Source organism: Saimiri boliviensis, chromosome 8 (assembly GCF_048565385.1).
Source record: "Saimiri boliviensis isolate mSaiBol1 chromosome 8, mSaiBol1.pri, whole genome shotgun sequence".
In the NCBI taxonomy this organism is placed as follows: domain Eukaryota; kingdom Metazoa; phylum Chordata; class Mammalia; order Primates; family Cebidae; genus Saimiri; species Saimiri boliviensis.
In genome coordinates, this window is record NC_133456.1 from 21,307,555 (window position 1) to 21,321,286 (window position 13,732).

The 13,732-nt window shown below is 50.8% G+C and overlaps 1 protein-coding gene across 6 annotated transcripts in view; it reads left to right on the top strand.

Annotated features, from left to right (window-relative positions):
* SLC6A6 (solute carrier family 6 member 6) overlaps positions 1–13,732 on the top strand; it is an 84,610-nt gene that overhangs the window by 29,409 nt on the left and 41,469 nt on the right. For 4 of the 6 annotated variants that reach the window (XM_074404093.1, XM_010336928.3, XM_074404094.1 and 1 more), the window contains 3 exons: positions 9,264–9,503; positions 10,978–11,112; positions 12,843–13,077. In XM_074404093.1, the coding sequence (XP_074260194.1) occupies positions 9,264–9,503; positions 10,978–11,112; positions 12,843–13,077 (610 nt within the window). Of the gene's footprint in view, positions 1–1,340; positions 1,360–1,907; positions 2,096–9,263; positions 9,504–10,977; positions 11,113–12,842; positions 13,078–13,732 lie in introns of those variants that run through there. The other 2 variants (XM_074404097.1, XM_074404096.1) reach the window with 2 other exon arrangements.

Genomic DNA, 13,732 nt, shown 5'->3' on the forward strand with positions numbered 1-13,732 from the left:
GGCTTCGTGCACAAGGATGTGGTTGTGTTTGTGCCACAATCTTAGGTGTTAGGTCCTTGGCCAAGGGGAAGGCATTCCAGCCACCTGCCCCACAGGTTCTCAGATGTTGGTGAGGAAGCCAGGCGGCCGAGGTGTGGGGTTAAGGACTCCACAGGCTCTACCGGAAAGTGTTAGCTGGACGTGGTGGCTCACATTTATAATCTCAGCACTTTGGAAGGCTGAGGCAGGTGGATCACTTGAGGTTAGGAGTTTGAGACTAGCCTGGCCAACATGGTGAAACCCGTCTCTACTGAAAATACAAAATAATTAGCCAGGTATGGTGGTGCATGCCTGTAATCCCAGCTATTCAGGAGGCTGAGAAACAAGAATCACTTGAACCCAGGAGACAGAGGTTGCAGTGAGCCAAGATCATACCACTTAACTCCAGCCTGGGCAAGAGAGCTAGACTTGGTCTCAAAAAAAAAAAAAAAAAAAAAAAAAGTCACAAGGGAAAAACCCAACGTGGGCCTTTAAGTTCTCTTTCAGAGTAGAAGGGGAGGGTTGGCCAGGTGGTCAGGGAAAAGCTACAGCTTTTAGCCAAAAGCATTGAGTCCTCACTGGGGCAGCACAAAACTCAGGATAAATCCAGGTTCTAACCCTGGCCTTGGAGGCCCCCATCCCCTCTTCCTCTCTGCCACACGCTGGCTTTCTGTTTCTTTACTATGTGCACCTTGGCCCTCTTTGCTGTTCCCTGCTCTTTGTTTTTTTGTTTGTTTTTGAGACGCAGTCTTGCTCTGTGGCCAGGTTGGAGTGTAGTGGCGCGATCTTGGCTCACTGCAGCCTCTACCTTCCAGGTTCAAGCATTTCTTCTCCTCAGCCTCCCAAGTAGCTGGGACTACAGGTGCACACCCCCACGCCCAACTCATTTTAGTTAAGACAGGGTTTCACCGTGTTGGCCTGGCTCTTAGAACACCATTCCCGCAGTTCTTTGCCACACAATTCTCAGCTTCAGTGTGGTTAAAAGCTTGTTTTCTAGAGCCAAGCTTCTGGGTTTGGATCCCAGCTGTATGACCTTGGGCAAGTGGCATCACTTCCCTGGGCCTCTTTCTGTCATCCCGGCTGCTGAGGAGTGAGTGAGTTGGTGCCTGGAAAGGGTTTGGCATAGGGCTTGGCCACAGTGAGTCCTCGGTGAGCTGCTGCTTTTATGAAGTGTCACCTCTGCAGAGGGGCCTGCTTTGTTGCCTTCTATGTGCTGGGCACTGTCGTAAATATTTGCTCATTAATGTGTTTGAATTTACATCTATCTCCCATTCTGCAGGTCAGCTCAGTAGGGCTCACCCACTGTCTCCAGTTCTAGGACAGTGCCTGGCACGTAGTAGGGTGAGTTAACAGCCACTGCTTGCCAAAGCCACCCGTGCCCTTGTTCTACCCCTGGACTTCTGAGCTGCGGAGGGAAAGTAACTTGGCCTGAGTGACCCAGCTTTCTGGCCCCACCCACTGCTCTTTCCCTGACTTAGCTGCTTGGGCTCTGCCGTGGGGTACCTCTGTTTGCCCCAAACACCTTCACCTAGGGCAGTGCTGGCCACCCTGCCTTGTCCCGGCCCTTCCCAGGCCATCCTGCCACTAGGAGCCTGCCGTGCCTCTACCCCTCCCCCTGCAGCTGGCATGGTGGCACTCTCCTTGCTGCCACTCCTCTGCTGCCAGGCTGTGGTTCTCTGGGGCTTTGGGCCAGGTCCTGCCACTTCCAAGGAGATGATAAAACAATTTGGACCAGTCCCCAGACCTTCGGTTCACCTGCCAATGTTTTTATGAGGGGAATGTGACAAGTTGGCTGTCTATTGGACTCATACAATGAGTTGCCATCCCTGGCATTGTTCCAGAGGCCCATTCTTTGCAAAACCTGCTCACTGTCATCCACTCTCCCCCAGCAAACTGCAGACCTAAGAAGAACTACCTGGTCTCTCTGGTCCCCGTCCAGAGGTCACCTTGCACCTGGGTGGCACCAAGGCCATGGAGTCGGAATGTGGGTGCAAATCCTGGCCCATTGCCCTGTAGCTGTGGGACCTGGGACAAACCTTCCCCCCTCTCTGAGCCTCAGCCTCCTGATCTGTAAAAGGTAAGGCTGATGAGGCTGGGGGTGAAGTAGAGGTTTCTCTGCAGGTTGTGGGCTGAGTGTGATCCAGGCAGGGGGCTTCCAGCAGAGGTCAGAGGTCTCTGAGGGTAGACCCATACTTTGGTTGGGTGGAGGTGGCAGTTAGGAGAGGGGAGGACCTCACCCAAAGATGCTGAACCCCAGGTGGATAGCAAGCCCTGTCCCAGAGATGGCAGGCCAAGACAATTTCCTCAACAGAATTCACTTTCACTACGACCAGAATATTTTTGCTCATTGTTTGAGCTTTGTTCCGGGCAAAACAATGCCTGGTTTCCTGGATGACCTCACCGGGACAAGCCATCAGGGCTGTAGGCCAGCCTGATCAGCATCTCTGCACGAGCCCATTTTTCCCTTTGCCACGGCCACCTTAGGTGACCTGGGGCAATAGTGTGACCGAAGAGGACAAACTGGCCACAGGCCGAGGCAGACCCCCTCTGTATTTGTGTTCGACCCAGGTGGTGGTTTAGGAACTGAAAAATGTATGTGTGCACACAACCCAGATCTCTTGAGAAATTGGAGGATCCAGCCCCAGTGGGCCCTAGTCCCAAAGGCACCTGCAGCAGTGGGATCTGGGGAGAGCTGCCTGTGAGAGTCCAGAATCCCCCATCCCCTGGTTCCCACTCTTCCATGCAGCCTCCACACCCCAGTGGACTCCTGTCCTTTGCCCACCAGGCCCCTGGAGGCGTTGGAGCTCGCTTCAGTTAGCCTTTCCCTGGGAGTAGATAAGCAGCAGATATAGACCAGATGATACCATTCAATGCTCCAATCTCTTAAAGGTGTACTTTTAAAATATATACAGAAGAGGAAAAAAAGCCTTTGATTAGTTTCCTCTTAAAACAGCTACTCCACTTAGAGTGGTGGAAAGCACTTCTGCTTTTTTTTCTCATCTCTTTAGGGACAGGGTCTTGCTCTGTCACCCAGCCTGGAGTACAGCGGCATGATCACAGCTTACTGCAGCCTCCAACTCCCAGGTGCAAGTGATCCTCCTACCTCAGCCTCCTGAGTAGCTGGGACTGCAGGTGCACACAACCACACCTGGCTATTTTTTTTTTTTTTTTTAATTTTTTGTGCAGACAGGGTCTTACTGTGTTTCCCAGGCTTATCTGGAACTCCTAGCCTCAAACCATCCTGTCACCTCAGCCTTCCAGAGTGTTGGAATTACAGGCGTGAGCCACCATGCCCACCCAGAAATAGCACTCTTAACTAAAACTCAGTTTTTTTTTTTGGTGCTTAATTGTTAAACACTAGGGCCAAGGAGGGTGCCCTTGGCAGGCATCACTAATAGATCCTGGCCTTCCTGCTCACTGAGCCTGTACCTAGCCCGGAATCTATGGAGACAGTGGTCCAAGGACCCCCATCAGGCCCATCATATGCTCCCTGTTTGCTATGGGAGGGCTCCAGTCCACCATGCCATCTGTCCTGCCTGAGCCTGTGCTGTTTCATCAGCTGGCCTGGCCCAGCCCTGTGGCCCTTGGCACTGACTGCTCCCCAGGCCCTGTCTGGCCTCCTGAGCCCCATCTCCATCATGTGGCCCTTCACTTCCCTGTTTGCCTTTGCCTGCTTCCCCAATTTGTCAGCTGGCTTGCGGCTGGCTCCTTATAGACACCAGACCCCATTTCATTTTGTAAAGCAGGTGACCCATAGCAGCTACAGTGGTTGAGAGCATGGATTTCTAAGGCCAAGACAGACCTGGGGGCATTTGAAGCTCAAGTGGCCTTTTCCTCACTGTGTGACTGTGGGCAACTGACTTCACGTCTCTGCATCACACCAGCACAGGAAGGATGGTAGCAGCACCCACTGAGGGAATTAGCTAAGAAAATGAAAACGTGCTTGTAGTCAGTGCTCTTTTTTAAAAGATGCATATTCTGCTTGTGTATACGGTCAGTGCTTAATAAATGCAGCTTTTTCTAACCTTTTTATTTTTATTTAGTAACTTTTTTTTTTTTTTGAGACAAGGTCTTATCTTATCACCCAGGCTGGAGTGCAGTGGGGCAATCATGGCTCACTGCAGCCTTGACTGCTGAGGCCCAAGTGATCCTCCTACCTCAGCCTCCTGAGTAGCTGGGACTGCAGGCGCATGCCGTCACAACCAGCTAACTTTTGTAGTTTTTGTAAAGATGGGGTTTTCCCATATTGCCCAGGCTGGAAATTCTAAAATTGATAAAAATGTTATATATTTATGGTGTATAATATGTTGCTTTACATACGCTAGATCAAGCCAATTACGTATCACCTCACTAAGCATTTTTTTGTATGTAGTGAAACACTTAAAATCTACTCTCAACAATATATTACTAATTCTAATCACCATGACATCATGACATACATAATAGAGCTATTGAGCTTATTCCTCATGTGTAACTGAAATTTTGTGGTTTTTGGCCAGCAATTCCCCAATGCCTCCAACCATCCACCTTTCCTTTTTTAAATTATTTATTTATTTATTGAGATGCAGTCTCGCTCTTGTTGCCCAGGCTGGAGTGCAATGGCATGATCTCAGCTCACTGCAACCTCCACCTCATGGGTTCAAGCAATTCTCCTGCCTCAGCCTCCTGAGTAGCTGGGATTACAGGCATGTGCCACCATGCCCAGCTAATTTTGTGTTTTTAGTAGAGATGGGGTTTCTCCATGTTGGTCAGGCTGGCATCAAACTCCTGACCTCAGGTGATCCACCCGCCTTAGCCTCCCCAAGTGTTGGGATTACAGGCGTGAGCCACTGCACCCACCTCAGACCTCCTCTTTCTAAGTTTTGCTCAGTGCCTGAGGCCCAGGCAGACCAGGTGGGAACTATAGCCTTGAACCTGTCTCTCCTTTCCACCTGTTTGTATAGGCTCAGCCAGGCTGCTTGCCTCCCTGTGTGAGCCTCAGCTTCCCATATCTGTAAACTACCAAAGTGTCTCTTCCACGCTAAGAGTGTTGTAGTAGAACAGGAAACTGTGTTCATAAACAGCTCAGCCCAGAATGAGTCCTTACAAATCTTAATATTAAGCAGGGGGACAGCAAAGGGATATTGTATCAAGCCATGGTGTCACTGACACTAGACTGTGTCTGGCCGCGTGTGTGCCAAATCTGACCAGGTGATCTGCAGTTGGTTTCAGGCACGGCAGGCTCTGGCTGTCACCTCTGGAACACAGAGACAAGGAGAATGTTCGGTTGGGCACGGGAGGAGGCTTCATCCCGTAGCCTCTCTATCAGTCAATTCTAATCACTTGTAGCTATAATAACCAAAGAGGAAGCTCTTAAAATGGGGAATTATGTATCTCGGCTGCTGCAAAATAACCCTGGGCCCAGTGCCAAGGAAAACAGTCCTTGTTGGCGGGTGCAGGGATGCCTGTGGAGGAGGACTCGCTCCTGAGCACTCACTGCACAGCGGGGTGGCCAATTGTGTGTGTATGGAGGCTGGGGTGGGTGGCCTAATTGCAAGTTTGCGGAGGTGCACGGAAATACTCCAGGGACTTCCTGGAGGGTGTCATCTGAGGTCAGGCTGAGCGCCAGAGAGAGAGTGGAGGCAGAAGCACCTAAAGGCTTAGCTACAACATCACGGTCACTGTTACTCCCAGCTGAGTGACCTCGGGACGTCACTTGTCATCTCTGGGCCTTGCTGATCTCACCCTGGGGAGTATGAAGGCTTTATATACCCAAGGTCAGGGGTGGACCGGATACTAGTGATAGCGGTAATGAGAGGAGATAGTTGCAAGTCATAATAGTAGCTGCTGTGTGTGGAGTGTGTGCCATATGCTTTTCTAAGCACCTTCTGCACACTCCCTCATTTAACCCTCAGGACACTCCCATGGGGAGGAAGCAGTTACCCCATTTTACGGATGAGGACACTAAGGACAAAGTGGAGTTGAATGATTTGCCTGAGGTCACCTGTTTGGGAAACGGCTCTCAGCTTCGGAGTCAAGGCTTATACTCTGGTCCCCATAGGGGCCAGGGTGCCTGGGGCAGCTGGCAGGGAGCCAGGGGGCTTTCTATACTGCGGCTCCAACAGCCAGTGCAAAGGTTCAGAGGAGACTGAGCATGAGCAGTGGGAGGGACTAAAGCAGCTCTGTGTGGCCTGTGTCCCAAGGAGAAGGGGAGGGGGAGGTTGGGGCCAGAGGGTTGGCAGGGGTGCGTGCTGGGACCTGCTGGGCCGCAGTGAGGAGCCTGTGTTTTTTCTAGGGGTGATCAGAGGGTTGGGGGGGCATGAGGACCTGATTATGCTTTTTAATCTGCCTTCAGCTGCTGCGTTGAGCATAGATTGGGGCAAGCAGAGTAGCAGCAGGGAGACCTGTGAGGAGGCTGCCACAGATGCCCGTGCAAGGGCTGAGGGGCCTGTCGCTTGTGGTTGCCATGGTGATGGAGCGATGTGGGTGGATGCCAGGAATGTACAGGCGGGTCTTGCTGGAATGGGCTTTTGCAGGGACAGGGCTGCTGGCTGTGTGTGCAAGGCAGGTGGACCTGTGGTTGCAGCCCCCACAGGTGGAGAGGTGGGTGCACCTTGGAAATGAGGAGTCGGGAGACCCCCACCATGCCAGGCATGTGACAGGTTCCCACTCTGCCCTGTTCAAAACCCCCACCCCATCCTTGCTCAGCCCCGGGCAGTGGGGTGATGGGGTCCTGCGTGTGGAAGGATGTGGAGGCTTCCTTTTGTAGGAAACCAGAGCCTAGAGCAGAGGGACGTGGGGAGCCCCATTTGCTCTTCCTCCATGTTTCTAGAGGGATCTCTGAGTGTTAGTGTAGCAAGTGGGTCTATGTGACCAGAGGGCAGAGCCAGGACTCTCAGACACAGTGAAGCAAACCCCCAGCTCCTTGCAGGGGTGAACTTGGCCCATCCCAGCTGCCAGTGAGGTCATGAGCTTCTGGGTGAGGAGGCTCCAGGATCATTTCCTGAGAAACACCTTCACTCGGAGGGAGTTGAGTCTCACATCCTCCAATTATGCTCCCACCAAGCCAGCCCGCAATAGGCTGCCCTGATAACCATCGGGGGCCTGTGCAAGTCAATGCTGGAACAATGCTGGCTGCTAGGACTATTTTTACAGTAGCCATTGGCCTGCCGCATCCCGCGCCTGGCCCCAAGGGAACAGGGCAGAGAAAGGCAGCGCGGATGCTCTGGTAGACAGAGGAAGGGCTCCGTGAGCTGCCCAGCGGCTTCAGGAAGCCTTTCTTGGTCTGCTGGCCGCCAGATAGTGAAACAATTGGGGTCCCCCACCCCAAGCCAGGGAGAGGAAGGAGGTGTGGGGGAAACGGGGGTTTTGTTGTGCTTTTGTGCCTCTGTTCCTCGAGCACAGCCCCCGTGGCCCAGCGGCTGGGGCCAAGCCAGCACATCCCCTCTCCACACCCCAAGTCCTCAGCCAGCTACTGCCTCACTCTGTCTGTAAGACCCTGAGGCCAAGTGACTCGCCTGGTCACACGACTGGCAAAGCCGGGGTTTGCAGTTATCACCGGCTGCCTGTGGATGCCACTCTGGGACCCATCTACCCAGCAGCTCTTGCCTGATAACCTACTGTGTGTCGGGCATGGTCCCGGAGTCTGGGACACAGTGTGTCCAGAGCAAGGCAGGTGTGGTCCTTGTCCCCAGGAGCCTCTATTCTAGTCAAGGAGATAGACGACAGGGACTTGAGGAATTGAACAAGATACTTTCAGGTAGTGTTAGGTGCTCTGATGAGAAGAAAAACTCAGATGCTCACCAGAGCCAGCCAGGTGAGTGCATCCTAAGCCGGGTGGCAAGCTGGCCAGGGCGGTCACATCTGTTCCAGCCAGTGGTCGCCATGAGGAGTATGAGCTCACTGTGGTCTAACCTTCCAATTTTTCAAGAGAACTTAGAATTCTTGACTTTTCTCAGAACTCTGATTATTTCACTGTTGGCCACCAGTTTGATCATGAAGACAAGTCGTATCATGGACTGCTTGGCTCTGAGTTAGCCACTTCTTCTGTCATCCTTTTTATTCTGCAGGTGGGGAAACTGAGGCTTAGAGAGGGGTGGGTAGGCCCAGTAGCTCTGGCTTTCCCTGCTCATCCATTTTCTGTGTCCCTCTGTTACGTCGTGGGTCAGCCCTTGAAGGCAGGGGGCCTAGCCTTGAGCCGTTTTCTCCTGCTGTGGGCTAGAACTCGGAATGCTTTTGGTAACCCTTGTCAGTTCTCAGAGAGCCAGGGGTATCTGCCTTCTGCATAGATGGCTGCACTGGATGTGACTGTGGCCCTTGGGACTGAGCTGCCAGGGAGAATGAGCCCTTGGGGACCTTAGGAAGTACAGAAAGAAGAGGCTCTGGCCTGGCTGGTGGCAGACCTCCCTCTAGACTGGAGGCCAAGCAGAAGTGGGCTGAGGGTAACCATGAACAGCTCCAGGGAGCCAGAGGGCAAGGGAACCTGGCTGATGAGATCTACAGGGTCAGTCCCTGGAATCAGAGCAAGCCAGAGGATGGTTAGAGAAGGGTGGACAAATGGGGATTAACAAGCAGTCTTGCATAATCCTCACCAGTGCCAATCCCATATTTTTTTCTGCTAGAGATGTGACTGGTTAATAAACTACAAATCTGTTTCGTAAACACCCATTCTCAAATACTGTTTTCATTTCAGCGTGAAACCCTATTCCTCGTTCATTTCTGTCTATCCTTTTTTTTTTTTTTTAACTTAGTTATAAATGGTCACCCTTGTGTGCTGGGCACTGTGTTAAGGCATTTGCAAAATAGGAGCTTCCATTTTTTATACAAATCCAAATTTAGAAAATAGTATCTGTTAATTTCTAGAAACTGCATGCAGGCTGTTATTTGGCAGATGCCTAGAACTGCCTGGGTGTGCTGCATTTTGTGAAAGACAATGCTAAGGCTGGGGTGCAGGCTAAAGTGTGACACTCAGATGACAAACATGGGGGCCCCTGGTGCTTCTTTTCAGCAGGTGCCTGGGGAATGGAGCCTGCCGATTCTGTGGGCTGCAAGTGTCCACAGCCTGAATCTTGAGGTTCCCAGTCCCATGAAGGGGTCTGACTCCTGATGTTGCTGTCAGAGCATTGGACAGACGAGGGGATGCCTCGCCCTCTGCCACAGGCCTGGGCAGGTGGAAGTCGGCTCGTGGATGAGGAAGCAGAGGTTGTATCTGAGACACACAGGCAGCCTCCCATCAGCTGCACCATGCTCTCTTTTGTTCCCCGTAGGAAGCAAGGAGATGGCCACCAAGGAGAAGCTGCAGTGTCTGAAAGATTTCCACAAGGACATCCTGAAGCCCTCACCGGGGAAGAGCCCGGGCACACGGCCTGAGGACGAGGCTGAGGGAAAACCTCCACAGAGGGAGAAGTGGTCTAGCAAGATCGACTTTGTGCTCTCTGTGGCTGGCGGCTTCGTGGGCTTGGGCAATGTCTGGCGCTTCCCATACCTCTGCTACAAGAATGGTGGAGGTGAGCCTGGGCCGGGCCACAGAGGAGCCCCTCCAGAACAGAGCAGTCTAGGAGCTGGAGGCTGGGACCAGAGCATGGGTGGCCTCTCTGTGCTCTGCTTTCCCTGGCCCCACCCCCTTGACCTCCGTGAGGTCAGCCTGTCATGCCCCTGCCAATCCCATCCTTAGAGACAGGGGATAAGCCTGACTGAGAATCAGGGTGTTCTTCTGCAGGGCCTTGCTGTGTTACCTTAGCAGGTCCCTCACCCTCGCTGATCCTCCAGTTTGCCATCTCTGAAGAGGGGGTACAAGGTCAGACCCATGTCTCCCAAGCCCCAGACATCCACACACCTCCTTATCTGTCCCTCATGTCTACTTGCCTCTGACTGTTTCTTTATCTTTCCTTTAACATTCATGTTTGCTTTTCTAACTTCACCAAATGTACTCAAGAGAGCAAACTCTGTTTCTCACATAAATGGAAAACTGGTATCATTTGTCATGCTACAGAGGGATCCAGGAATATAAAGTACAGTGAAGATATTTTTTAAATGTAGTGACTGCACTTGGTTGGGTTGATGAGTTGTTTGGCTTGGGTTTTTTGGATTTTGGTTTGCTTTTGTTTTTGTGTTTTTGCCTCCTGAAGGCTCTGAGCAGGAGCCCTCTGCCAGGTCTTCTGTTACGGGTGTTGAGGTCAAGCAGCACCTAATGATTTAGGTGCTTTCTTGCTGGTGCCATGAGGGGCTTGAAGAGAACTGGATAGGGAGGAACTGCCCACGGCTGGTTCTGCTCATTGTCAAATGCTTGTGTGTCAGCGGAGATGGGTATGCCTTGTGCTGCCCACATCAGTAGAACCACCTTCTGGGGAATTCTCCCTTAGAGCCTGGTTTCTTAACCTTTTGTAGGTCTCAGGCCCCTTTGGGACTCTGATGAGTGTCTAGACGCTCCCCAGAACAAAGCACATACACTAGACCCAAGTTGCCCACAGTTTCAAAGGGTTTATGGACCCGCTGAAGCCATTAGTGGACAGCAGGTAGGATCCCCTGCCCCAATGCTTTCCCCACCTTCCTCCCCTCAGTCCCATCCCCGCTGGAGATGCCTACACTCTACCCCTTACCAGCGGGCAGGCCTGGGGAGGGTAGGCAAAGGCCCCGACAAAGTGGCAATGTTTGAGTGGGTCTTAGAGGCCAAGCAGTCCTTGTTTAGAGGGACGGATGTGGAGGAGGCAGACAGGCAGTAGGCACAGCTGACACGAAGGCTCTGAGGATTGAAGACCCAGGTAGATTTGAAGGTGAGAGGGAGGGCACACTGGAAAGGCAAAACCAGCTGGCCAGGTGGGCAGGGCCTGGAGCATTTCCCACCAGGTCCAGGAGTTTGGCCTTGAGCCTCATGTCCCTCATGCATTCTCTCTGATTCCATTGGCTGGGGGGGCTTGGGAGCCTTCTGCATCAGCGCTACTGTGGCCACAACCTCACCCTTGCCCATTCTGCTCTCTGCAGGTGCATTTCTCATACCGTATTTTATTTTCCTGTTTGGGAGCGGCCTGCCTGTGTTTTTCTTGGAGATCATTATAGGCCAGTACACCTCTGAAGGGGGCATCACCTGTTGGGAAAAGATCTGCCCCTTGTTCTCTGGTGAGTATGGGACAGAGGTCACTTTGGGGGTGACCTGGTACTTATCAATTCCACACATTTTTACTGAGCACCTATTGTCTGCCAGGTTCTTTGGCGTCTCATGAACATCACTTAGCTCTGTGCCTGACACATGATAGTGGCCAGTACAGCAGCAGTGTGATGCAGATACTACTGCTTAGGAGTACAGGGAAAGGAGATGTGGCAAGTGCCTAGCAAGCAGTAGCTGCTCAGTCAGGACCAGCATGCCCACTTCCGAAGGTTGTTGCATTGAGAAGTCAGCCGTTGCATTATTCACAGTAGCAAAGACCTGGGATCAGCCTAGGCACCCATCAGTGGTGGACTGGGTAAAGAAAATGTGGTGCAGATATACCATGGAAAACTATGCAGCCATAAATAGCAGTGTGTCCTTTGCAGCAACACGGATACAGCTGAAGGTCATTGTCCTAAGCAAATTAATGCAGAAACAGAGAATCAAGTACCACATGTTCTTGCTTATAAGTGGGAACTCAACCTTGGGTACACATGGGCATAAAGATGGGAACCATAGACACTGGGGACTCCAAAAGGGTGGGAGCAAGGGTTAGGAAACTACCCGTTGCATACTGTGTTCACTCTGTGGATGATGGGATCAATGGAAGTGCAAACCTCACTTTCGTGACATATATTCCAGTAAAAAACTTGCACCTGTAACCCAGAATCTAAAGAAGAAAGAGAAGCCTGTAGCTGCCTGGCAGTAGAGTGCAGCAGATAAGTATTCAGGTTCAAGAGGCTTTCTCTCTGAGTTCAAGTCCCATTTCCTCCCCTTGATGGTTTTGTGACTTTGAGAAGGTCACTTTGTACTTCAATTTTCTCATCTATAAACTAGAAATATAGTCGTGTGCTTACGTCACAGGGTTGCTACAAAGACAAAATAACATCTCCATGTAGAAGTGCTTTGTACACAGTCAGCATCAAATGAATGGTAGCTTAATTAGTCCTATGTTTAGAACTTAGTATCCACACAAAATAATCACTGTTATGATTTAATTGCCAGGGATGGGAACATATGTGAGTCTCTTCATTTGGTCATCCACATAAATCCATTTATCCTTGAGCCTTTCTTCCATTAAACCACTCAATAATTAGACTATCCATCCATTTTCCATTCATCTACCCATCCATCCATTCATCTACTTAAGGTTCTAATCAACTACCATCAAGCCATACATCCATCTAACAAATTATCTATGCCGCAAATGAATATCCATTGATCCAACACTCATTATTTTAGCTATTTATTCATTCATCTAGCCATTTGTCCAATCATCCAACTATCCATCTGTTCACTCATCTATTTATCTCATCCATTCAGCTATCCAACCATCTAACCATCCATCCAACCAACCAACCAGATATCCAGTCATCCAGTCAACCATCCTCTTTATTATCTATCTGTGCATCCATCCATTCATTTATCCATCCATCTAACCATCCAATCATTATTCTATCCCCTCTACCCCCTGCCACCCATCCTTCAGTTCATCTAACCATCCCATTTATCTAACCATCTGTTGTTTCACCTGTCTATTCACCCAACCGTTCATTCATCCTATACATATTTGGTGGTCATTGTTGAAGGGCCTCTTATGGCCTGGGGCCTGGGGATACCATAGCCTTCCAGTTGAGTATGTGGCCATGGTGGGTCTGGCCTCTCTCATGATGTTTCCTCATCTTGTTTGCCCAACCTGCAGGTATTGGCTATGCCTCCATTGTAATTGTGTCCCTTCTGAATATCTACTACATTGTCATCCTGGCCTGGGCCACATACTACCTGTTCCAGTCTTTCCAGAAGGAGTTGCCCTGGGCACATTGCAACCACAGCTGGAACACGCCCCACTGCATGGAGGACACCATGCGCAAGAACAAGAGTGTCTGGATCACCATCAGCTCCACCAACTTCACCTCCCCTGTCATCGAGTTCTGGGAGTAAGACCACCTCATTGAAGGAAGGAGGAGGGCATGGGAGGGACAGAGAGGATGGCCCACTTCCTTATCTCCTCCCTTGGGATGTGGGAGCCACTGTCTTCTGGACATTGGAAGGAGGGTGCAGATCTGGAGATAAAATTATTCCTTTGACCACAGACAGACCTGGAATCCCAGTTCTGCCACTTACTGGCTGTTTGACCTTAGGCAAGCCACTTCTCCTTTCTGAGCCTCAGTTTCTTTACCTGTCAGATAAAGAGAATGAATCATTACTACCCTAAGGGGATCCCTATGAGGCAGGTATGCATACTTATGTTGTCTAAAAATGATACAGTTTTCTTAATGTATTTTAGAAAAACTATATTCACTGTTGTTGCACAGAGAAAAATGCATATATGGAGCTGAAGTAGTTAAGTGAAAAGTGAGTAGATAGAGTGAAAAAGATAAGCATCAGTTAGCTTTTACTGTGTAACAACCATCTCCAAACCTGGTGTCTTTAAACAAACATTTATTTAGCTCTTGATTGTTTTGCTTGTTGGCAGTTTGGGCTGAGCTTGGCTGGGCAGTTCTTCTGGTCTTGGGCTCCCTCATGTGTCTGCAGGCATCTGTAGGTCCTCTGAGTATCTCTTCTGGGGTTTGGCTGGCTATTGGCTGGGGT